Raw genomic sequence first — 26,079 nt, 5'->3', positions numbered from 1 at the left:
CTCTCTCTCTCTCTCTCTCTCTCTCTCTCTCTCTCTCTCTCTCTTTCTCTCTCTCTCTTTCTCTCTTATTTTTCAGAGGTGAGGGTCTCACTATGTTACCCAGACTGGAGCACAGTGGCTATTTACAGGCACAATCATAGTGCACTAGAGCCTTGAACTCCTAGACTTCAGCATTCCTCCTGCCTCAGCTTCCTGAGTAGCTGGGACTACAGGAGTGCACCACCATTCTTGGCATAATCCTCTTTTTATGTGAGATCTTACATTATTTTTCATGATACATTATCGTTTTCTCAAATATGTCGTCACATTTATTTATGCTTTCTCTCCTTTTATGACTCTCACTGGTGGAACTTGATAATTTCTTTTAGTTTTCACATATCTTGACTTTGTTATGATTCTCTCCCTTTGTTCCTTTCCAATGCATTCTGAAAGCATTGCACCCTCTTGCTTGGACTCATTCTTTCTTTACGTATTTGTTTAACTGATGAACTATGCAACCTATCCTTTTGAGTTTTTATTTTAACTATTTTTTGTTTCATTTCAATATCTCTAAGCAGTTATGTTTTATAATAACTTGATCATCATTTAGATTTCCATTATGTTTATTTCTTTGACAACTTTTGTGCTTTTTACAATTTGTATTGATTTTTTAAGTACTTCAGTTTCTTTTAGTATAGGATGTTCCACTGTTGTCTTCCTCTCATTAGGTTAAATATTTTTGAATCAATATATCTGTTGGCTTTTTTGGTATATCTGAAGACATTAGACAAGAATTCTCACTTTGCTTTTTCTCGCTGTGATAGGTTGAGTTGAAGAAAGGCACAAGATGTGAGATGCTTTATGTTGCAGTTGATAGTCTCTTCTTCCCTATCCTCTGTTCCTACAAATGGACAATTCCTTTTCACAAGGTAATCTCAGTCCTGCTGTACTCATAACTTCTTCCTTCTCTGCTGCCTCTCTTCTAATTGCCAAGGGATCGAGGCTGCCAGACATAAATGCATTTGTTCTAGGTTTCTGGCTTCCCACTTCGGCCTGCCTCCAGCATTGTTCTAAAACTACCCTACGATTGCCAAGGTAAGAGCAGCAGATGCTCTACATCTATTTCTAGGATACCTGTCACATGATCAAGGTACAAGTTTCTTTCACCTCCTTTTATTTTTTAATGTTTCCTTTTGTTTGACTTTTTATTTTTTTCATTTCTTAGAATTGAATTCCATACCTGGCCAGCACTTATTTCATCCCCTTCCCACTGCTACCCCAATTACATCCATTCTAATTTCAGTCACTGGCTTGATCGCAAAAGAGATGAAGAAAAGATAGCACAACAAAAATTCTGTACAGCAGCCTATCTTTTCTCCATGAACTTTGGACATCTCTTTCTGCTCCCCAAGGAAACAAAAGAATTAACCATCCTCTGGCACATCAATGTCTCTCAGTTTTATAATTGAAAAAAGTATTAAAATTCAGATCTAATTTCTGTCATCTCTAGGGCAAGATGAAGTTCAGAAAGTTAGTATGTCTTACTTAAATTTCTGTCTTATAAGGAAATTAGTGATGTCTGGCCATTTTGTGGAATGTGTATATTTTTAAGGGATATTTCTATTATGGTTACGAGAGTCAATGATCCATGTTGTCCCCTTACACATTTCTACCTATTCTCTGTCTAACTCTCCTCCGTTCTATCTTTCTCAGTTCTTTCTAACTCTCCTCAGTTCACCTACTTAATGCCGGAACTAAAACACACACTATCTTTCCTTTTCTTTGCTGGAGCAAGACCCTATACAGACCACAAGTCTCTCCTCCCTGCCTGTATCCTGTAGGACAGCGGAAGATATCACATGATATCTTACAGAGTGAACATTTTAAAGACATTAAAAATTATACAATCATGTGAATTTATTTAATGAGAAAATCTATTTCACATTATGCAGGCTTCCAGAGGTTATAGCATAATTGTGATGAATAAAGAAAGGTGTGTTTGGCCAGGTGCGGTGGCTCACGTCTGTAATCCCAGCACTTTGGGAGGGCAAGGCTGGCAGATCACAAGGTCAGGAGATCAAGACCATCCTGGCTAAGCCGGTGAAATCCCGTCTCTACTAAAAATACAAAATATTAGCCAGGCTTGGTGGCATACATCTGTAGTGCCAGCAGAGCTTGGGAGGCTGGTGAAGAAGAATCGCTTGAATCCATGAGGCGGAGGTTGCAGTGAGCCAAGATCGCACCACTGCAGTCCAGCCTGGCTGACAGAGAGACTCCATGACACACACAAAAAAAGGTGTGATTTATGAAAACTGAATTTGTTTTCATCACATTCTTCTATTTCCTTTTGGAAGGCATAAACTCTGCAATGATCAAAATTTATAAAAGAAAAGGAGACTCCTGCATGTGTGTATTAGAAGATAATTATGCAGACCTGTAGGAGTTTTGCATTCTACTTTTTATTAAAAAATTCATTATTTTATTTAATGATAAAACACCTCCATAAGACTAAAAATAAGAAAATCTTAGTAATGAAGTGTCATTAGAAAAGTAACTTTGTTATTGTGAATTTGAAATCTCTAGCCCTTAACCGCTATTTTAAAATTGTATTGAAATGACCATTTATGAAACACTTTATGAAAAACAAAACATTTTAGAACATAATTTTCTTTATGCATAGTGACTGCAGCCAGAATTTGGATTCTAAGAGAATATGAAACACAATTGAATCTTGGCAACACATCAATCCTCTTCTAGGATTAACTTGAGAAGGAGATGATTTGCCTTGTTTATTTTGTAATAATTCTTATTTACTTCAATTTAACAAAATTAAAATTTTCATGTAGAACCTTACATCATAGATTTATCCTATTATGTTCTTACCTGAAATAATAACTAATAACAGAGATGACGAGGTATTCAGTATGCAAAGTACCTACAAAAAATATGTCCTTGTGATTTGGGTGGTTTAGCCATTTTACTCCATCCCTATGTTTACCTAATGCACCTTGCATTCACTTAGGAAACAACAAATGCCCATACTGGAGAAACGAAAATTAAACAAAACTAAATTGTCTTAATATTTATGTAATAGCAATATGTTAGAGAAAAGAATAGCTAGATAGATGTAGAAATCAATAGAATAATAGATAAAGCAGGTATGTTAAAATATATGCATTGCTTGTCTTTCTACAATGTGATAGAATAAGAATCTTAATTTTTTTAAAAGTTGCTCTGCATTGAATAACGAGTAAATAGAATTGCACTGATGCTTTTTTACCTTTAAGAAAAATCCTAAAAGTTCATAGAAACTTTTTACAATACAAACTTTATGGCTCATGGATAGTACCAAAATGAAGATCATTTCTTCATAAAATGTATATTTAATGTCAATTTAGTGAATAATTCATCATTTTTTCATGAAACAGGTGATTAAATTTGCTTATAGTAATATAAATGATTGCTCATCTTTGCATCCTGACTCTGCACAAGCCTAATAAAATATATATTTTACATATATTGTCAAGAGAAAGGTGAATTGAATTTCACTAAATTCTTAACATCTTATTAATAAAGTAAATAATAGATTATTGGTAGTGTCATCTTTCAAAGTTGATTTCCAAATGTACTTTCCTGAATTTAACAATGTGTATTGATATTTTCTTACCTTTAGTTTAATCATCACTCTAGGAAAATTGGCCTAAGCTAGCAGCCATCAAAGGATTGCTAGAGAATCAATCAGAGGACATCTTCACCAACAAAACCTGGGAAACCTGCCCAGGAGCAACAGCAGGATATAGGAGGCTATAAAATTACCTCTACGGTAAACACAGGCAAAAACTTACCTCAATAAAACACGTAGTTCAGGTTGAGCAAGATATGGGGTCATATGGTGTCACCAAGATTCATACTTGTAAAAGAAAAGCTGGGTAAAATCGGTGAAAATTAGCAGGGAATTCTCCTCAACCTCCATAGACTGGCTAGAATTTTGTCCCATACAAACATTTGTCAGTCATGAAGCTTGCTCCTAATGATATAAATATCCTGCAATTTACCCTCTATTAACTTCTGTTTCTAATATTGCAATGAGAAATCAAGTTTTCTTTTTTTCTCTTGAGTTTTTTTAAAAATTAAGTTCTGTATTACATGTGCAGGATGCGTAGGTTTGTTACATAGGTAAACATGTGCCACGGTGGTTTGCTCCACCTATCAACAAATCACCTAGGTTTTAAGCCCAGCATACATTAGTTATTTTTCCTAATGCTCTTCCTCCCTCTACCCCAACCCCTGACAATCCCCAGTGTGTGTTGTAGCCCTCCCCGTGTACGTGTGTTCTCATCGTTTAGCTCCCATTTATAAGTGAAAACATGGGGTATTTGGTTTTCTGTTCTTATGTTAGTTTGCTGAGGTAATGCCTTCCAGCTCCATCCATGTCCCTGCAAAAAACATGATATCACTCCTTTTTGTGGGTGCATAGTATTCCATGGTGCATGTTTACCACATATCCTTTATCCAGTCTATCTTTGATGGGCATTTAGATTGATTCCATGTCTTTGCTAATGTGAATACTGTTGCAGTGAACATATGCGTGTGTGTATCTTTGTAATAAAATAATTGATATTCCTCTGGGTATATACACAGTAACCGGATTTCCAGCTCAAATGGTATTTCTGCTTCTAGATTTTTGAGGAATCACCACACCATCTTCTGAAATGGTTGAATTAATTTATATTCCAAGTTTTCAATGCATTGGCAGATGAAGCATGGTAACCTAGGAATGAGTATCAATATATTAAAGTATTTCATCTAATAAAAGATGCCATTAATTTGTAAAACACAATTATTCTGTAAGTCACCTTAAAAGAAAAAGACTACTGTGGAGGTTGAACTACATGCTAAATAAATCAGCCTAAGAAAATGTCAGGTGATTGCATGAGTCTTCATCCTCCTTTGCCTACCTTTATCTGGATCACTCTGAAAATTTAGTTGAAGCTTGATGATTTAAACCTTTTCCAAAAAAAAATCATTCCTTTTAAAACTGGAATAGACTAAGTAAACTAAACCTGTCTCCTGCTTCTGAGGTTAGACATAATGAGTACCAACTCTGTGTCCTCTCATCAATTTGTTTTTAAAAACAATATATAAGGAATCTTTGCAAAATATACATGTTTATAACTTAGATTAAATCACAGTCTAACTTAATGGAACTCAATCTAACTAAGGAAAACTATATACCTGCACATACATTTACAGTATAGCTTCTATGGATTCTAAAATTGTTAAAGCAATCTCAAGATAGGTAGCATTTTTATTTTTTATCCATTGTTTCTTTGCAGTTTTATTGTTTACCATTTAAATATTTAATAAATATTGTGAACAATTTTACCACTTAAATAACAAACATTGAATCACCAACTGTACAAGAAGAAACTGTGAACACATATGACACCTTCAGGAGAGGAATCATTTTACTAGCCAGCAACATGCTGAAGATGTTAAGATCTAAAAAATAGCAACATCAATATTGGCAATAATAGTAATGATGCCTACTGAGATTTTGTTAAGTTCCATGCACTTGCAATATACTAAAGGTATGATCCTCACAACAAACATGTGACGTAGAAGAAGAAATAGAAGCCCAGAGGAGGTAAGCAAGTTCCTCACCATCATACAGTTAGTCAATGACAGAGCTCCGCCAGACTAGCTTCATGCTTATGTAACCTAAGACAGTGCTTCTCAAACTTCAGAGTCCTTAAGAATCTTCTGAAGAACTTAGTAAAACACACTTTCCTGGGCCTCACTCTCTGATATTCTTATTCAGAAGGTCTGACACGGAGACTACCACAAGCTTCCAACCGATGCGGATGCTGCCAGCACATATGGCAAATATTGATTAACAAGTTATCCGTGCATTTCATAGCTTTCCTCACTGGGCAGTAGTCCAGAGGCTAAGACGATCATTTGAGATTAAAGATATCCAAATATTTAGCCTGTTGATGTTGCCAGATGAAAAAAAAAAGTTGGTAAATTTACTCACTAGTTTCATTGCATTCCATAAAAACTTAGAGAAACTGTCTTTCCACTCTAAATCTGCTATGTAATTCCACAAGACCAATTTAGGAAAGTCTCAGGTGCATCAGGTAATTAGCCTCACATTCATTGCCCAGCAGTATCACTCAGGTTTACGAGCACCCTCAGCCTGCTTCCTTGAACCCTGGACTGGCCTAGAGAAGCAAGGGTTAGAAATAGTGCCGGCTCTGGCTGGCGATTTAATGAACAACTTCTTCACACAAATGATATAAAGAAGGAAACAAATGAATAAAAAAGAATTTCAAAATTTTAATCTTGGTCGTCTTAGAATCCAAAGTGTGACTTGAACAAAACGATACAAATCAATGGCTATCATAAGCATTCCCCTGTTGGAAAAGTTGTAGCTAAGATGCATATGGTGCTTATTATTGACAGGCAATTTTCTAGTACCTTCTTACACTGACTCATGTAATTCTTCAGTAATCCTGTGAGGTAGATGATACCACCATCTCCATTTTACAGATAATGACACTGAGATTCAGAAAAATTAAGCACCTTATCCAAAGTTGTAAGCACTGGAGCCCATATTCAAATGGAAGTAGGCTAGCTCCAGGTATTCTGCTCTTAGCCACTTTTCTTCCTTAGGAAAAACGGAGTCCAAAATTCTTGGTTGCCAGATGAGCAAATAAGTGTGGCTAGAAGGTACTAAAAAAGACTGAAGAATAAATAAAAAATGTAGCCTTGTATGAGCTATTTAAAAATAAGGTTTCTCATTTTTCTTATCTAAAAACAAGATTTTAGAGACTTTATTACTGGGGAGTTAAGATGAGTACAAAGGAAACATTCAAAAATATTATAAGGATACATATATTCAAGTACCAAGGTACAAAATTATGAAATAGAAACAAGATTATAAGTAAAGTTTATTACTAAAACTGAGTAATATTTCAAAGGAAATATGAGAATATAGAATAAGCTGTTTTATAAGCAATGCATGGGATGTGTAGGGTGAGCATGATAGAATTAGGGTTGGAGTGAAGAGCCAAACATAACTGCCTGTAGAGATTTTTCAATAACAGAATGAGAAGTCATTACCTAAAGTGATAGCTAGATTAAGCAAAATCACTTGTTAAAGCTAGAATCCATAGCTTTGGTGCATCATTCACAAATGCTCATTTGTGACTTTATTCATGGGCGTATCATAAAACAGTAGTATTTTACCAACAGTAATCAGAAGTAACATCCTAGGTAGTTTTCTCAAGTGCTCTGAAGTACAAACTGGATATAATTAGTGTTACAGGGAGGTTTCACTGGATATGATAAGCAGACTCTGAGATGGAGATTAGCATGAAGAATATTTATTAGGGAACAATCTACAGGTTTATTTTTATAATTTACCTGTCAAGGAGCAAGATTCAGCACAGGAAGAAACTAGTCTGTGATACAGTGACAACACAAGCCTTAGCTAATCCCACGGAAAGCTATAAAACTAGGAAAGCTCTTCTGAGTTGTCCTGAACTGGAGAAAGGTAGCCTGTAATGTGCATCTACCAGTTATTGAAGTGGCCTTGACCATTGAAGGGAGCATGGCAATTTTCAGAAAGGGCAGACAGTAGAGCTGCTTCTGGGCAGGACTCCCAGGTTCTGGGTGAATATGCCCTTCAGAATGATGATGCATCACAGCATCCCTTACAAGCAGCCAGCTGAGATTTAATCAGGTAAGTTCCTGTCCAAAGTGTGTGGTAACTTGGTCATAATAGGCAAATTATCTTTATTAGCAAGTGTGATAATATTCCCACTATTGGGAGAACTGAATATGGTATATCTCTCTGTTCCTTATACACAGCCATAACAAATGTGTCTTTCCTTGTATGAAAAAATTAAAACCTGAAAACCATTGTTTTTACACAGTGCCAGGCTAATGAATTATTATGAATTATTTCATTCATCATGTAGCTTAGTAAATTCATTAACATAACATGTAATCCTAGAAAGTTAACATCAGATGGCAGCACACACATATCATAGTTAAGACTTCTTCCACTAAAAGAAAAAATACTGAAATTCTAAGTTAGGTTGTCATTCTAAAATTATTCTAATGTGTAGCTAAATAACTTACATAAAAACCTGTTGAAAAAACAATGCTCACATTTTTTTTTTCGTAATCTTTTGCATGCAGATATACTGACAGTCCTTTAAATTGATGTAGAGAAAGAGAGGATGAAACAAGCTTAGGGAGATTATTTATCCAATACCTGCTGATAAACAGGTTCTACTTTTCACCTTACTTGTAGAACAACTACTGCTGACTAGTACCCAAGAACATATCTGTGCCTCAGTTTCCTAATTTGTAAATGGAGATAACAATAGTACCTCCATTTTGGGGTTGCTGTGAGAAAAAAGTAAGAAAAAAACATTTGCAGGCTTAGTAACAGATTCTAGTGTGTTGTGTTACTTATTAATTTTTATTATTCACAATTTTAAATATAGATGCCAAACACTGTAATTCTTTCTAATCATAGTTATCATTTATTAATTCATCACATAGTACAGGATTTAGCATGTAATAATTATATGGCATGGATTTTCACATCAAACTTTTTAAACAAATGTTTTAATATGAATTATGAGTCAAAGAAACTGAGATACCAAGAGATAAAATAGTATGTCAGAGGTAAACCTACAAATAAACGATGTAATGGATTTCTATCTTGGTAGATCTACTGAAAGTATTTCCTTAAGTCTTTACTACATCAGAAAGAAAGGCTACGTCTGATTGTTATTATCAAACTTGGATTTTGTGAATTTAAGGACCTATGTTTTATTTTTCCTACCATAATATTCAAGAGTAATTTAATTATTTAAATTTTTAGCTTATAAGTTGAGGATATTGCTAGATGTGTTTTTAAAAAAACTCTAGACACATCATGGAAATTTTAATAAGATCATGTGTTTGAAATTTACTATAGAACTGGAGTAAAGATGCTGCATAAAAAATACCAGAATGATGTCAAAGTAGTGTAAACTGATACAGATCAAAGAACAGGAATGGAAAATTGCAAGTAGGGATATGCAGTAGGTCTATATGGTCCATCTTTGTGCTCAAATTTCTCCAGGGGTTGTTAACTTCCTGGCAAGAGGAAGTTATATTATGCCATCTGTATTTGCATTTGTACCCATACTTGACAGTGAAATGTGATCTAATACACAGGTTTTTTATTATTGTTATTTAATTTGAATTCACATTTATAGGTTCCAAATTCAGGTCACCAACTGCAAGGATCAGACAAGGCTGAACTCTAGCTTTATTTTGTTCTTGGTATGTTGGGTAGAGCTGAAAGAAAGACATAAAATCTGAGTGCCTTTTAATAGCTGTTGGCAGTCCCATATTCCCTGTTCTTTCTCCCATCAGATACACCTTTTCTGTCTGCAAGAGAACATCTCAGCCACTCCATCTAATACCTCCTTTTCTTGGTTAGCTACCTCCTTTTTTTAAATTTTTTTTTATTTTGAAACAGTCTCACTCTGCTGCCCAGGCTGGAGTACAGTGGCACGACCTTGGCTCACTGCAACCTCTGTCTCCTGGTTACAAGTGATTCTCCGGTCTCAGCCTCCTAAGTAGCTGGGATTACAGGTGCACAGTGCCATGCTCGGCTAATTTTTATATTTTTAGTAGATATGGCATTTCACCATGTTAGTCAGGCTGGTCTCGAGTTCCTAACCTCGTGATCTGCCCACCTAAGCCTACAAAAGTGCTGGGATTACAGGTGTAAGCCACCGCGCCCGACAGCTACCTTCTTTTTAATTGACAAAAACCAGAGGTTGCCAGACCTTGAGTGTATTTGTTGTTCTTGGTTAGCATTATCCCAGCATTACTCTACAATTGGCAAGGAAAGACAAATAGTTATTTGGATTCTACTTTTAAAAAACTCTTTTCATGATTCTGGTGCAATTTTTCCTTTTTTTCTTTTATGGTTTATTTTTGAAGTTTTATTTCTCTCTGCTTTCCTGATACAATTTTTGCCGAGTCTTGAAACCAAAATTCCAATCTTGACAGGCACTTAACTCTTTAAACTTCATAAGATGCACGCCTCCAATTGTTACACCTATTAACCCATCTTAATTGCACCCACTATACTGATATCAAGACATAAGAGAGAGCAAAACAGTGCAACAAAATCCTGTATAGCAGCCCAGACTTTCTCCCTGGATTTTTGACATCTTCCACTGAAGGCTGCTTCTTTCTGCTGCCCAGAAAATGCAAGAAATAAACCATGTTAGGGATATATCAGAATTCCATAGGCTTTTGTGGTCACTTCAGAGAACTCCATTAAATTCCCTGTCTCACTACTGACATTTCCAGAGCTAAATGTGGAACACAACACTGGTATCTATTGCTTATATTTCTACTGTGTAATAAAATTACTGATGTCTTAACAATTTTTAGAACATATGTACTCTTAAAGGATATTTCTATTAAGCTAGCTTATCAGAATAAACTGTCCCTGTCCTCTATAATGAGTCTGTGTACTAACTCTACTCAGTAGTCCCACTTAATACTTGAGGCAAAAAGACATATATTCTCAATCTTTTTCTTTCTTTTACCTAGATCTAACACAGACTACAACCCTCTCATCTCCAGCCTCTACCCCTTCTCTGTGGGATTATTTTCAATGTATTATTATAGATTAAACAACATGGTACATTACAGTGCAAAACTTTAAAGACATTGAAAATTAATCAATTAAACATAAATATTTAATTATAAAACATAAAATGTTTATGCATATAATCATAAAAATATTAAAAATTATAAAACATGATTTTTATTATGAAGACTGCTATTGAATACATTACAACTATAATTAAACATTATCCCTTGAATAATGAAAAGATTTGTTTTGCAAAAACTTAGTAGTTGGTTACCCTAATCATAATCTTTTATGTCCTACTGAAAGTTTTGAACTCTGCAAAAATAAAAAGTCAAACAGGAAAATAAGATTTCTGTCTATTCCAAGATAATTATGCAGGCATATAGAAGTGATTTTTCAATTTTTAAGGACCTCTTGTAAGGCAAATATAGTGGTAACAAATTTTCTTAATATTTGCTTGTCTGAAAAGGATTTTATTTCTCCTTTGCTTACAAAGCTGAGTTTGTCTGGATGTGAAATTCTTGGTTGGACCTTCTTTTTTTAAGAGTGCTGATTAGGCTGCCCATCTCTTCTGGCTTGTAGGGTTTCCGCTGAAGGTTCTGCTGTTAGCACAATGGGGTTCCCTCTGTAGGTGACCTGCCCCTTCTTTCTAGCTGCTTTTATAGCAACATGGATGGAGCTGGAGGCCATTATCCTAAGCAAACGAATGCAGGAACAGAAAACAAAATACTACAGGTTCTCACTTAGAAGTGGGAGCTAAACACTGAGTACTCATGGACTCAAAGAAGGGAATAACAAACACCAGAGCCTACTTAAGGGTGGAGGGTGGGAAGAGGGTGAGGAATGAAAAATTACTTATTGGTCACTATGCTTATTATCTGGGTGACAAAATAATCTGTATAGCAATCCCCTATGATGTGAAATTTACCTGTGCAACAAATCTGCACATGCACTCCTGAACCTAAAGTAGAAGCTTTAAAAAAAAGACTGCACAAAGGAGGAAATGATGCTTTAAAAAGCCTAATGAGCTATCAATGGCAATCTAAAATAAATCTTAGGGTGTTAAACAAAAAAAAAAAAATTCTTAGAATGCAAAATTGTTTTAGAACGTTGCATTAATAGCTTTAAATGGGCTGTTAATTGTTTCATAAAGAGTTAAGTATGCATATTTACTAAAGGATTAGTCTATTTTGTTCCTAAGATAATTGACTAAATTTGCTTATGTTAATATTGCAAAGACCAAAGATTATTGGCCATCTCAGCACCCAGAATTCTATATATAGGATAATAAAAAGTACAATTCACATATATTGCCAACAGAAAAGTGAAACCAAGACAAATTGAACAAAATTTTCCATATTTTCTTACTAGAATGAATAGTAGATTTTATTCATATCTATAACTCACTTCATTGCCAGAAGCATCCTGATTTCAGAGAAGTTAAAAATTTGAAAAAAACAAAGTGTGTCTGAAATATGCCTGAATTAATCTGTTTTCACACTGCTGCTAAAGACATATCCAAGACTGGGAAGAAAAAGAGGTTTAATTGGGCTTACAGTTCCACATGTCTGGGGATGCCTCAAAATCATGGCAGGAGGCAAAAGGCACTTCTTATGTGTCAGCAACAAGAGAAAACGAGGAAGAAGCAAAAGTGGAAACCCCTGATAAATACGTTAGATCTAGTGAGACTTATTTACTATCACAAGAATAGCACGGGAAAGAACCACCGCCATGATTCCATTACCTCCCCCTGAGTCCCTCCCACAACATGTGGGAATTCTAGGAGATGCCATTCAAGTTGAGATTTGATGGAAACACAGCCAAACCATATCATTCCAACCCTGGCCCCTCCAAATCTCATGTTTTCACATTTCAAAACCAACCATCCCATCCCAATAGTCCTTATTTTCGCTCTGTCACCGCCCAGGCTGTAGTGCAGTGGCATGATCTCGGCTCACTGCAGCCTCCACCTCCCCCTTCCGTGTTCAAGCAATTCTCCTGCCTCAAGCAATTCTGATGCCTCAGCCCACCACCCTCAAGTAGCTCGTAGTACAGGTGCACACTGCGAAGCCTGGGCAATTTTTTGTATTTTACTAGAGATGGGGTTCTACTGTGTTGCCCAGGCTGGTCTTGAACTCCTGAGCTCAGATAATCCACCCACCTGGGCCTCCCAAAGGGCTAGGATTACAGGTGTGAGCCATCACACTGGCCCAAAGTCTTAACTGATTTTAGCATTAACCCAAAAGTCTACAGTCCAAAGTCTCATCCGAGACAAGGCAAGTCCCTTCTGCCTAAGAGCCTGTAAAATCAAAAGCAAGCTAGTTATTTCCTAGATACAATGTGCGTACAGGTATTGGGTAAATACAACTGTTCCAAATGGGAGAAATTGGTCAAAACAAAGGAGTTACAGGGCCCATTCAAGTCAAAAATCCAGTGGTGCATTCAAACTTTAAAGCTCCAAAATGACCTCCATTTACTTCAGGTCTTACATCCTGGTTACGCTGATCCAAGAGGTAGGTTCCCATGGTCTTGGGCAGCTCTGCCCTGTGGCTTTGCAGGATACAGCCACCCTCCTGGCTGCTTTCACAGGCTGGCATTGAGTGTCTGTGGCTTTTCCAGGCATGGTTCAAGCTGTGGATGGATCTACCATTCTAGGATCTGGAGTATGGTGGCCCTCTTCTCACAGCTCCACTAGACAGTACCCTACTGAGGATTCTGTGGGGGGGGATCCAACCCCACATTTCCCTTCCACACTGCCCTAGTTAGAGGTTCTCCATGAGGGCCCCAATCCTACAGGTAACTTTGACCTGGACATCCAGGTGTTTTCATACATCTTCTGAAATCTAGGTGGAGCTTCCCAAACCTCAATTCTTCACTTTTGTGCACCTGCAGGCTCAACACCACATGGAAGCTGCCAAAGCCTGGGGCTTCCACCTTCTGAAACCACAGTCCGAGCTGTACATTGGCCCCTTTCAGTCACAACTGGAGCGGTTTGGATACAGGGCACCAAGTCCCTAGCTGCACATAGCACGGGGACCCTGGGCCCAGACCACGAAACCACGTTTTCCTCCTGGGCCTCTGGGAGGGGCTGCCATGAAGGTCTCTGACATGGCCTGTCAACATTTTCCCCATGGTCTTGGGGATGACATTAGTCTCCTTTCTACTTATGCAAATTTTTGCAGTCAACTTGAATTTGTTCCCAGATAATGTTTTTTTTTTTTCTTTTCTATTGCATTGTAGCCTGCAAATTTTCTGAACTTTTATGCCCTGTTTTCCCTTTTAAAACTGAATGCCTTTAACTGTACACAAGTACCTCTTGAATGCTTTGCTGCTTAGAAATTTCTTCTGCTGGATATCCTAAATCATCTCTCTCAAGCTGAAAGTTCCACAAATCTCTAGTGCAGGGGCAAAATGCTGCCAGCTTCTTTGCTAAAACATAACAAGAGTCACCTTTACTCCAGTTCCAAACAAGTTCCTTCTCTCTATCTGAGACCATCTCAGACTGGACCTTATTGTCCATATTGCTATCAGAAATTTGGTCAAAGCCATTCAACAAGTTTGTAGGAAGTTCCAAACTTTTCCACATTTTCCTGTCTTATTCTGACCCTTCAAACTGTTCTAACCTCTCCCTGTTATCCAGTTCCAAAGTCACTTCCACATTTTCAGGTATCTTTTCAGCAATGCCCCACTTCTGGTACCAATTTACTGCATTAGACCATTTTCACACTGCTGATAAGAACATACCCAAAGCTGTGAAAAAAAAAAGAGGTTTAATTGGACTTACAGTTCCACATGGCTGAGGAGGCCTCAGAAGCATGACAAGAAGTGAAAGCACTTCTTACATGATGGCAGAAAGAGAAAATAAAGAAGCAAAAGTGGAAACCTCTGATAAACACATCAGCTCTCTTGAGAGTTATTCACTCTCACAAGAATAGCTCAGAAAAGATCAGACCCCATGATTCAATTACCTCTCTCTGGTTCTCTTCCATAACATGTGAGAATTCCGGGATATACAATTCAAGTTGACATTTGGTGTGGACACAGCCAAACCATATCAAGGCCTAATATCATTCCAAGGGATCAAAATATGACTGATTCCTTGTCCAAAACAATTCAAATTAAGATATATGATAATTAGTATAAAGATAAGAAGGAAAGAGGAATCTAAGTATTTTGACATTAAGGAATTACTTAAGTTATTTATATATTCTTTCTCTCCAGATTTTACTTGAACTCATAAGAAATCTCAGCAAGGAAGACAGATTTAAGATCAACCTATCAATGTAAACAGTATTCTTATATATTGGCAAAACTATAAGACAATATTATAAAAATCAAATTATGATTTAAACAATAATAAATACTCTAAAAACTGTGATGATTACTTATTTGGGCAATTAATTTTACTAGAATTTATAGTCATACCTTGTTTCTCCAACTTATTGATTTGCTCTGCACTTAAATTTCTTCCTATTGGAAAAAAATTACCCAGAATTGGTCTTTTATTTTATTAAGAAGCCTCAGTGAGACAAAATTTCTGATATTCTTTATGATTAGAAATACCTGTAATAACTCTCCCATTTATACATTAGCTAGCTATAAAAGTTTAAATCAAAAATTGTTTTTAGTAATTGTGGAAATTTTTGTATTTTATTTTATTTTTTTATTTTTTTATTTTTGTGAGTACATAGTAAATGTGTATATTTATGGGTTATATGAGATGTTTTGATATAGGCATGCAACGTGAAATAATCACATCATGGAGAATAGAGTATCCATCCCCTCAAGCATTTATCCTTTGTGTTACAAACAATACAATTACACTCTTTTATAACGGTTAATCTAAAATGTACAATTAAGTTATTGACTATAGTCCCCTGTTGTAAGATCTCAATCTGAATGTTTTCCCTTTCAGTGATCTGCTTTTCTGTCTTGGAAACTTAAGAAAAATATATGTTTTTATATGCTGTTAATGTTCCTAAAATTTATTGTAGTGTTTCTATCGTGTGAATTTGTTTCAAATATTGGCTTTTCTGCCTATCATGTTATGAACACTTTGAACCTGAGATGTGTTTTTTTCCTATTATAGGTTATTATTTGTTAAAACCTTATCATCTTCATTTTATATTTTTTCTCCTTTTATGGCTTCTCTGTGACAGATATTAATATTGGTACAAATTTTGAATTCCTCACACCTTAACTTTCTTCTCACTCACCTCCTCTTGGTCCTTTTCTGGTGTGTTATGCAAGAATTCCTCCACAATTTGTCTATCATTAATTCATTATTTTACTGCTTTTATTTTACCATGTAATCTATCCCCTTGAGTTACATATTTCAACATTTTTTTGTATCCAATATGTTGAAGTGGTTGTGCTTTATAATGGCTTCATTGTCTTCACAATTCCATTGTAATTATTTCTCTAACGCTTTTTTTCATTTATTTAAATCTTATGTTAAGCTCCTATTGATTTGGCTTCCTTAGGTATATTGTGCCCTCTATTAGCTTTCACTCATAATGCTGAAGCTCCTCAGACATGTCTAAGTCTTCTCCTTATAAATACCTTTGTTGTCTTTATTACTAATCTGCAGAGTGAGCCAAGCCTCAAGTACTAACTTCATTTATGTGTGTATGTCAAAATTGGAGGAAAATATACATTGAAAGAGGCTCTTACTATACAGTGCATGATTTTCTGCTCCCTATTACCATTTCCAGCGTAGGTATTGTCTGTCCTATAGGAATTACTATGGTACATCTACTTCAATAGCTTCTTTCCTAGATTATCAGCTGAGAGCTACAGACTGCCAGACCTAAGCATAATTATTGTTCCTGGGGCTTCACCCAGCCTGGCTCCAGTATTGCCTCAGCAGAACTCTACAACTGGAACAATAAAAGAGAGATTTCGAACTGGTCCCCAAAGCACTGGTTTCATCCTTTTTATCAAAGTTTCTTTCTCTTTTCTCTCTTTTACTTTGTCTTTTCACTTTTTTAGTTTCTTTCTCGTTCCTCTCTTTTATTTGTCTTTTCACATTTCTCTTTTTTCCTTTTTTCTTGACAATTTGTTTTACTGAATTATAACATTGAAATTTCAAGACTGCCCAGCACTTAGTCCATCAAAGTTCACAAGACATACATACCCTTTCCAACTGCTGCTCCAATTTAGTCCATCCGGATCACACTCATGGATAGGCGTAATTTCTACTGTATACAATGGAGGGAGAAACTGTGCAACAAAAATCCTCTATAGCAACTCAATCTCTCTTCTTGGTTTTTGGACTTCCACTGAAGGCTACTTTCTGTCTCCCAGGAAATGCAATAACTCAAAAAACTTAGGCTCCAATGGGCCTCCCATTGGTTTTGGTGGTTGCTAAAAGGAGCTCCATGTAATTCCCTGTCTCACATTGGAATCTCCAAAACTAGATAAGAGACTGAGAACTAGAATCTATTTCACAGGTCTTCATCTTATACAGAAATACTGTTAGTGATATCTGGTCATATTTTTGAAACGTACATATTCTTCCGTATATTTCCATTAAGCTAGTTTGCCAGTCGGTTAGTCTTGTCCCCTGTAGTGAATTAATACAATAGCTGTCTGAATTCATTAGTCAATGTTGGAGATACAAAGACACATTTTCATCATTTGTCTTTATTTTAGCTTAGAGCTTATGCAAACTACAGCTGTCTCCTTTCCCACCCATACCCTTTCTCGATTGCAGTGTTATCCTCAACATGTTATAATAGATGAAACGTCAAGAGATAGTACTAGGCAAATATTTTGACTGTATCAAAAGTTAACCAACTAATATAATTGTTTAAATTATAAATATGTTTTGTATAATGCAAGCCACAATTAGATACATCATAACTATGATTAAATAATAGCCAAATAAAAAGATAAATTTTATTAAAATTCAATGCACCATTTTTCAGGAGGTATCCCATATTTCTATTTTCTACAGAAGTTTTTGAGCTTGGAGGTAATAGAAAAATTATATAGCAATGTGAATCTCCTGAGTTTCCGTATTAGAAGACAAGCTGATGCTTACAATTGTTTTAGTTTTAGAATAATAAAATGTACTTAAAACTAAATTGAAAAAAAGTTTTTAGAATGTCTTTAGAAAAATAATCTCAGGTTATTAATTAGTTAAAAATAACTCTAAAGTAACTTACTGTGAATTAAACTCTCTAGCTGCTAATCTCTTTTATTAAAATTTTAATTAAAATGTTCCCTCTTGAAACACCCTTTTAAATTATAACTTTTAGAACACAATTTTCTTGTTTAGGATGACTGCATCTACTGATCTAATTTGGAATCCTTAAGGAAAATAAAATCTAAACTTAGCAATACATCAATCCTCCGCTAGGATTAGTTTGAACTGGTAATGATTTGTATTATCATATAACATAATATTTATAGAACTTATGTCTCACTAACTCTATTATAATAACATTAAAATTCTTACCTTAGCCTTCACTCTTCAGGACAAACTCAATAACAGAGATAAAGGAATTCAATACGAAAAGTCCTTTAAAATTGTCCATTTGTGATTGAGTAGCTTACCTATTTAATGTTGAACATATTTCCATGTGTTCTTTTAATTTTGAACACATTTCCATGTGTTCTTTTATCTTCTAAAAATTAGATTATAAAAGCAAAATATAAAGAGAGTAAAATTCACTTAAAATTTATGCAACAAAACTATGTTAGAAGAATAGATAAGTAGGTGGAGGGACAAATGCAAAAAAAGTATACTTTAAAACAAATGCACTGGCTAATTCATACATAATGTTATTGTGTGAATTATTCTGTTGTTTTAAAACTGATTCTGCACTGTGCAAAACGTTGTATATTAGGTTGGTGCAAGAGTAGCAGTTTTTGCCATTGCAAGTGGGAAACAGCACCGTACAGACCTTAGCCTACCTTTTACAATTATCCCAAAAACTCATGGAAATATTTTTAAATGCATAAATTGTAGTTTACTGCTATTATCAATAGGGACATTTACAAACTCATAAGCAATTTAAAAATTATTTAAAAATTGTTAAAAGAAGGATTGGTTTGTTTTAAAATCATAAAAATTAGTGACTAAAATGACAGAACTAGATACATAAGTATATACATAACTATATATTATTGGTCATTTCAGCACCCATAACTCTGTATAACATATGGAATATATATTTGCATATTTTGCATTCATTGTCAACAGAAAGATGAATTGAAGCTAAATTGCTCCAAATATTTTGAAGGCTTCCTAATAGAAATAATAATAGATTATATCCATAGCATGTTTCCATTTTCAAAGAAAATTGGTAACCTATAATGAAATCTTTCCACCATATACTTTACTCAGTCACCACCCTGAGCAAATACTAGCAGCTAAGTAAGCAGTCCTTAAAAGGCCTGAAGAGAAACAGAGGACATTTGCATAAACAAAACCTGGAAAATCTGTCCGAAAACAGCAGGATGTAGAGACACTGATACTGTGAACGTAGATGAAAACTTGATTTGGTTAAGAAGACATTTCAACCTATATGGGGGGTGATAATTGGTATCAGGATTTTAATTCTGAAAGACAAGGCCCTCAGAGCTTGATGCTGTTACGTGAGGACCAAGAGGCGGGAAGTGGTGACAAAATGCACTTGTGGTTTAGCTCAGTGCAGAGCACACTGCAACTCTTCTTTGCAGAAAGGTGCCAAAATAGAAGAGTATGTTTTTCTTTTGGGTCTTTCAAATCTAATATTTGTAAATCATGGTGAATGATACTTTGAATATTCAGAATCTATTTGTCACTACATTCAAATCGTGCATTAATCACCTTTAGTGGAGGAATGTATTTACACACATTATTTGGATTTCCTCTATAGGGAAGTTTTGTCTTTTCCCCCCACTTATTTATTTACAAATCACTGCTTCTCTCCCCTCTTATGAACAGAGCTTGAATATATTTGTATGTATGTAAACCACAATTGAATAGGCAGAATAATGGCTCACCAAAGATGTTCATGTCCTATTCCCCAGAACTTGTAAATACTGATGCTACATGACAGAAGAGACTGTACAGATTAATTATATCACAGTATTTAATTAGGGAGCTTATCCTGTATTACCTAGTTTGACCCAGCTTAATCAAATGAGTCCTTAACAGTAGAGAATTTTTTCTGGCTGAAAGTGGAAAATAGATGGAGTAGAAATGAAAATCAGAGAGATTCCAATTGTAAGAGATTTCAGTGCATTATTATGGGTTCTGAAATAGGAACCGACAAACCTGAGAGGAACTTTAGGGGGTTATTAACAGCGAGCAAAAAGCAGGTAGCTCAGTCCTATAATTCTAAAGATCCGAATCCTACCAAAAGCCTAAATGAGCTCAGAAGTAAATTCTTCCTAGAGCCTTGTAATGACAACCCAGCCAACAAAACTTTATAAAATACAGAGCAAGAAACCAGCTGAACTACCCTGAATTTCTGACCTACAGAATTGTTTTTGAACACAAACTTGTATTATTTCAAGTAGTTAAATTTGTGGCAAGTTGCTACAGTAGCAATAGAAAATTGACACACATATATACACATATCTGTAATTATTTCCATATCAACCTATCTGTATATTGAACTTAATGTGAGTTCACACTGATAGCTCAGACTTTTAATCCAGTACCACAGAGTTCATTCTGCTCTTGCTTATTTGTAACTTATTTTCCTGTTAGTGAGAAACTTTTCATTATCTTCCATTATTTGCTCATCTCTTTTAACACACATAAAGTAGTTTAAGAATTATTCACTTATATGCTTGTGATATTCAAACTTACCAACTAGAGTATTATATTTATGAACAGTTATTTTTGTCTTTAGTATTGCAAACTGAAAACCTCTTTTGCAAAGTTACTTAAGTCATCTCTTTTATTTTCCACAGCACCTGCAGCAAAATTTCCACATCACCTGTAGTAATATTTCCTATATATTGTAATGCAATTAGGTTTATTTGTCAGTGGCTACATTACATAATAAGATTCCCCAACACCATAGATTATATTTTTTATTTGTATTTATTGAAGTTCACTCTCTACAATGTACAATTCTATGAATTTTGACAAGTGCATAGAATCTTGTAACCGCCACTCCAGTACCTCATAGAAAAGTTTACCACACTAAAAATCCTTCTGTATATCCCCATTATAGCTCATCATCCTCTCTTCTAACATGCAGCAAACACTGATATGTTTTCCATCCCTATAGTTTTGCCTTTTTTTCAAATATCATACAAGTGGAATTACACAATAGCTATATAATTTTGTGCTTGAAGTAACACAGAAGTAATGTGTCTTATAAAGCAATATATGAGAGTTTCTGTTACTATGTATTTTTAACACCATTTAAGGTTGCTTTTAAATGCTGTTAACTAAATGTCTAACATTGAGGAGCTGATAAATTGTTTTCTAAAGTGGCTGCACCATTTGATATTCCTGTCAACAATAAATGAGAATTCCAATTTGTCCATGTCTTTCTCAACACTTGTTTTTATTTTTTATTTTAGCCATCTTAATGGGTGACATCTCAAATATATTTCTGTCAAAGCCTTCATTTTATAAATTTAGTTCATTCAACTTATGGAAAGAGTTGAGTGAAGAAAATCACCAAACCAGTTTTCATTTCTTAACCAACTAGCCACATACATTTGCTTTCTCCAAAAATAGAATATCTCACTCATTTTCAATTCAAATAGGTGTTTTGATCCTTGTGAAAACCATGCAGTTTTTCTTCAACTCAATTTCTAAGTTGTACAAGGAGCAAAGCAAACAGAGAGAAGAAAAAAAATGAAGAGTCTCATCATAACCTTGTAGTCTGAAATAAATGTCACCATTACTTTCAGCACCTGTTACTGATACTCTCTTTGCTATGACCTTATGGGATTCTCCTGCAGAAGCGACCAAGCATTATTTCATGGTAGTCTGAGAATGAAGAAGCAAAGTACTGAAAATATGACAGCATTCCCACCCCATCCTAGAATATATCTAAAGATGAAGGCTAACAACAAGCCACATCCTCCACAGAAATATTTATCAAGACAAGGAAAAAGCAAAACCATACCATGCTAACTTGAATAAGCAAGGTTTCATATAAAAACCATTATTTCAAATATTCATTTTATCTGGCACTGCAGAGGTTTTTACATATCCACCTGGTTAAGATTTGACATGAATGAGGTACATGTAGATTGGCAGGGGTGGGGAAGTTGTTTTTGTTTTGTTTTTAATAATAAGAGCAAACGTTAACCCAGCTGTGAGAGGCAGAAAAACTCAGCAGGAGGCGCAGACCTCAAGACCATTCTTGTAGTTTTAGAACCATTCTTATTCAGGGATTTCTTCACCTCTCCAAGTCTTGCCTGAAACCAGGTACCTCACTCTACTCCACTACATGGCCCTCTGCCCAGGCAGTTGGAATCTGCACCTAGCAACATACTTCAAAGCCAGATTGACAGTACCATGAACCAATCACAAAGCTAGATTTCCTTTCCGGTCTAACAGTGGCTCTTGTGCTGCGGACGGTGTCGAGAAGAAAGGGGCGGGGCAAAGGGAAGGCGTTAGAAATCACCACCGACCAAGCCTCCCAACAGCAAGTTGGTTCTTCAGCATTAAGATCCAGGTGTCAGCCTATGTCTTTATACTGTCAAGATGTCTCTTTGTAAGAAGTTGACCTTAGACAAGCTGGATGTTAGAGGGAAGCGAGTCATCATGAGAGTAGACTTCAATGTTCCCATGAAGAAGAACCAGATTACAAATAACCAGAGAATCAAGGCTTCCATCCCAAGCATCAAGTACTGCCTGGACAACGGAGCCAAGGCAGTAGTTCTTATGAGTCATCTAGGTCGGCCTGATGGTGTTCCCATGCCTGACAAATATTCTTTAGCGCCTGTTGCTGCTGAGCTCAAATCCTTGCTGGGCAAGGATGTTCTGTTCTTGAAGGACTGTGTAGGCACAGAAGTGGAGACAGCCTGTGCCAGCCCAGCTCCTGGTTCAGTCATCCTGCTGGAGAACCTGCGCTTTCATGTGGAGGAAGAAGGGAAGGGCCAGGATCCTTCTGGAAAGAAGATTAAAGCTGAGCCAGATAAAATAGAAGCCTTCCGAGCATCACTTTCCAAGCTAGGAGACATCTATGTTAATGACGCTTTTGGCACTGCGCACCGGGCTCATAGTTCCATGGTGGGAGTGAATCTGCCCCAAAAAGCATCTGGATTCCTGATGAAGAAGGAGCTAGATTACTTTGCTAAAGCCTTGGAAAACCCAGTGAGGCCCTTTCTGGCTATACTTGGTGGAGCCAAAGTGGCAGACAAGATCCAACTCATCAAAAATATGCTGGACAAAGTCAATGAGATGATTATTGGTGGTGGAATGGCTTATACCTTCCTTAAGGTACTCAACAACATGGAGATTGGTGCTTCCCTGTTTGATGAAGAGGGAGCCAAGATTGTCAAAGATATCATGACCAAAGCACAAAAGAATGGTGTAAAGATTACTTTTCCTGTTGACTTTGTTACTGCTGACAAGTTTGATGAGAATGCTCAGGTAGGACAAGCCACTGTAGCATCTGGCATACCTCCTGGCTGGCTGGGTTTGGACTGTGGTCCTGAGAGCAACAAGAATCATGCTCGAATTGTGGCTCAAGCAAAGCTAATTGTCTGGAATGGGCCTTTAGGAGTATTTGAATGGGATGCCTTTGCTAAGGGAACCAAAGCCCTTATGGATGAAGTTGTGAAAGCCACTTCCAAGGGCTGCGTCACTATTATAGGGGGTGGAGACACTGCTACTTGCTGTGCCAAATGGAACACTGAAGATAAAGTCAGCCATGTCAGCACTGGAGGTGGTGCCAGTCTAGAGCTTTTGGAAGGTAAAATCCTTCCTGGAGTAGAGGCCCTCAGCAACATGTAGTTAACATAGTGTTACTTCCTTCTGTTTTCTTGAGGCCTTTAATTCAGCTTAGTGCTTTTACATCTCAATGTGACTTTTGTTAAAATCTACCCCTAGATCAAGACCTAGGTAATGGACAAGCAGTGGGTCATCAGGAACTCTTAACATCAGCACAGCAATTCATTTTAGTTTGGTCTTGCCTTCAATTTCTCATTTGAACTTCACCATTGTGCTTTGTAGGGAGGTTATATTGTTAAGCTGCCTATTAAAGAAAGTGAGCTGAAGAAGCTGAATCTTTTTTATTTGAGTCTAACTTTGCAATTGTTTCACTATTTGAAACCCAAAAGACAAAACAAGTTGTTGGGAAAGGGTGGAATGAATATTGACAAACAATAAAAGTGCCCAAATACACTGAGAAAAATAATTACATATAGGAACTTACAGGTACCATTAAAGTTCTGCTAAGAGAAAATGTTGTACTAAATAGAAAGAAAGAGAAATGAAAGATACATATTAAAACCAAGGAAACTTAAAAAGAAAAGAAACTCAAGGTACGAATTATATATGTAGGCATATGAATGCACAAGAATACACACAAATGCCTGTTAGAAAAACAGCTACAAGTAAACTCAAGTTGTAAGTAAGTAATTGTTTTAGTTTTAAGGCAGATATTATTTAATAAATAGATAATATCACTGGTGCGTTCAAAAACTTGGTGTTTGAGATAGATTATATATATATACATAGCTAGTTTAATAATGGAAAAATAGAGATTAAAAATTCTCTATTAGAAAACTGAAGAAAAAATGTTAAGAAATGTAGCAAAAACAAAAACACTTATTTGAAAATATTTTGCTTTATTCTGTAGACAAAGAGGTAGCTCAGAACAATGCTATTAACAAGACTAAAAATTAAGAGTAAAAATACAAATTAACCTTTCCCAGCTATAATATCTTATGTCCCATAACTCTAGATCAATTGTGAATATCCTTAATAATTGAGCTTCAAATAGAAATCTTAATACATCTGAAACTTCAACATATTTTAAACAGAATGTTAACAACATCATATTAATCCCAGGAAAGATTTATTTGTTAGGGTACAGGATTAATGGGACCAAAACTTTAGTAGTTGAAACAACATTAAAACATACACTCTCTCCCATGAGAATCCTGGGCAAATACATGGGCTTTCCTTTCTGAGGTCATCTAGGAAACCAAACTGGCAAAACAGATATGTTACCTCCAATAAGGGGGTTCAGTCAATCTATGGTAGAGGCCATTGTTCAAGTTTTTGCTATTTGATTGCCAGCCTGAAGGGGGACGTTCTTGAAAAGCAATTAGGCTTCTTTTAAATACATGATTCAAAAAGTTTAGAATTGGTTTTCACTTATTCTATTAGCATTAGTGGTAAGATAAGGCCTATTTTGCAAGGGAAGATTGGGGAAGTACTCTCTCTAGCTGCATACCTTTTGAACAGCTAAAAATCAATAAATTCTACTGCTGAAAGGAAATTAGGGAAGAAAACACTGGGGACAATTAATGGTTTCTGACAGGCTGCCATGCTGGCCTCCCAAGTATCCATGTACAAGTATTCATCGTTTTGTGTTTTGTTTTGTTTTGTTTTACAAAAAGAAAACATCCCTTCTCCAAGAGATACAAATGTCTTGTCTGGTTACTGCACCTTACTCAGAATTGGGTAATTGGGTATCTCTGAATTATACACAATTCTTTCTGTGTGATCTAGTGGGGGCCCAACAGTGATCAAATAAGTAATGCAGTCATTTTTCTCATACCTCCCAGCCCCTCACCCCATACAGAGCAATATACAATGGTGAAAAAGAAACAGAATAACTACAATAAAAATACTCACCTAGAAAGAGCCACTGGTTCATTACAATTATGAAATGAATCACTCTGGATCAGAATTTCAAGAACTCCCTGACCTGGCAGCAGCAGGATTTCCTGTGTTAGACTGGTTCTGGTCTTTGGGAGGAATTTATCCATTGTCCTTTTCTAGCCTGTAGCTTGACTAATTGGGAAATTTTCTTTGTTTCCTTAACTTCCGTGGCATATTCTAAAGCAGATGGTATGTTTCATCAGGCTGTATCAGGCCACTGCCTCTTTTTGCTGGTATAGTTTTGTTTTTTCCCAAGACAGAATCCCTCTCTGTCACTCAGGCTGGGGTGAGGTGGCACGATCTTGGCTCACTACAGCATCTACCTCCGGGGCTCAAGAGATTCTTATGGCTCAGTCTTCCAAGTAGCTGGGATTACAGGTGTAAGCCACCACATCTGGCTAATTTTTGTATTTTTAGTAGAGATGGTTTCTCACCATGTTGACCAGGCTGGTTTTGAACTCCTGGCCTCAAATGATATTCCTGCCTTGGTCTCCCAAAGTGCTAGGATTACAGGTGTGAGCCACCATGCCCGGCAGCTGGCTCTCTTGATTTTAATAAATCAAGAATGTCTTTTTGTATCACACAATTAAAAGCCTTTTAAGGTGAGCTAGTGGTT

At 36.1% G+C, this 26,079-nt stretch overlaps 1 protein-coding gene and 1 long non-coding RNA gene across 2 annotated transcripts; one reads left to right on the top strand and one right to left on the bottom strand.

Annotated features, from left to right (window-relative positions):
- Positions 1-73: 73 nt before the first annotated feature.
- Positions 74-9,611, bottom strand: LOC116565645. Its single transcript, XR_004275554.1, has 3 exons — positions 9,599-9,611; positions 9,136-9,138; positions 74-165 (listed from the first exon to the last, which is right to left on the bottom strand). It is a non-coding gene; the product is annotated as an uncharacterized LOC116565645 (long non-coding RNA).
- A 12,589-nt stretch (positions 9,612-22,200) lies between these two features.
- PGK2 (phosphoglycerate kinase 2) lies at positions 22,201-23,861 on the top strand. The gene has a single exon (XM_032299359.1). The coding sequence runs from the start codon at positions 22,332-22,334 to the stop codon at positions 23,583-23,585; it is 1,254 nt and encodes a 417-aa protein (XP_032155250.1). The 5' UTR covers positions 22,201-22,331; the 3' UTR covers positions 23,586-23,861.
- The last annotated feature ends 2,218 nt before the right edge of the window (positions 23,862-26,079 follow it).

This window comes from Sapajus apella, unplaced genomic scaffold (assembly GCF_009761245.1).
Source record: "Sapajus apella isolate SASKATOON/1434 unplaced genomic scaffold, GSC_monkey_1.0 scaffold41, whole genome shotgun sequence".
Taxonomy (NCBI): domain Eukaryota; kingdom Metazoa; phylum Chordata; class Mammalia; order Primates; family Cebidae; genus Sapajus; species Sapajus apella.
Note: the sequence above shows the minus strand (reverse complement) of the source record. Positions and strands in the feature narration are given on the sequence as shown.

Bases quoted from the DNA above. Each gene is read 5' to 3' on its own strand.
- PGK2 (XM_032299359.1), top strand. From the start codon at position 22,332: ATGTCTCTTTGTAAGAAGTTGACCTTAGACAAGCTGGATGTTAGAGGG.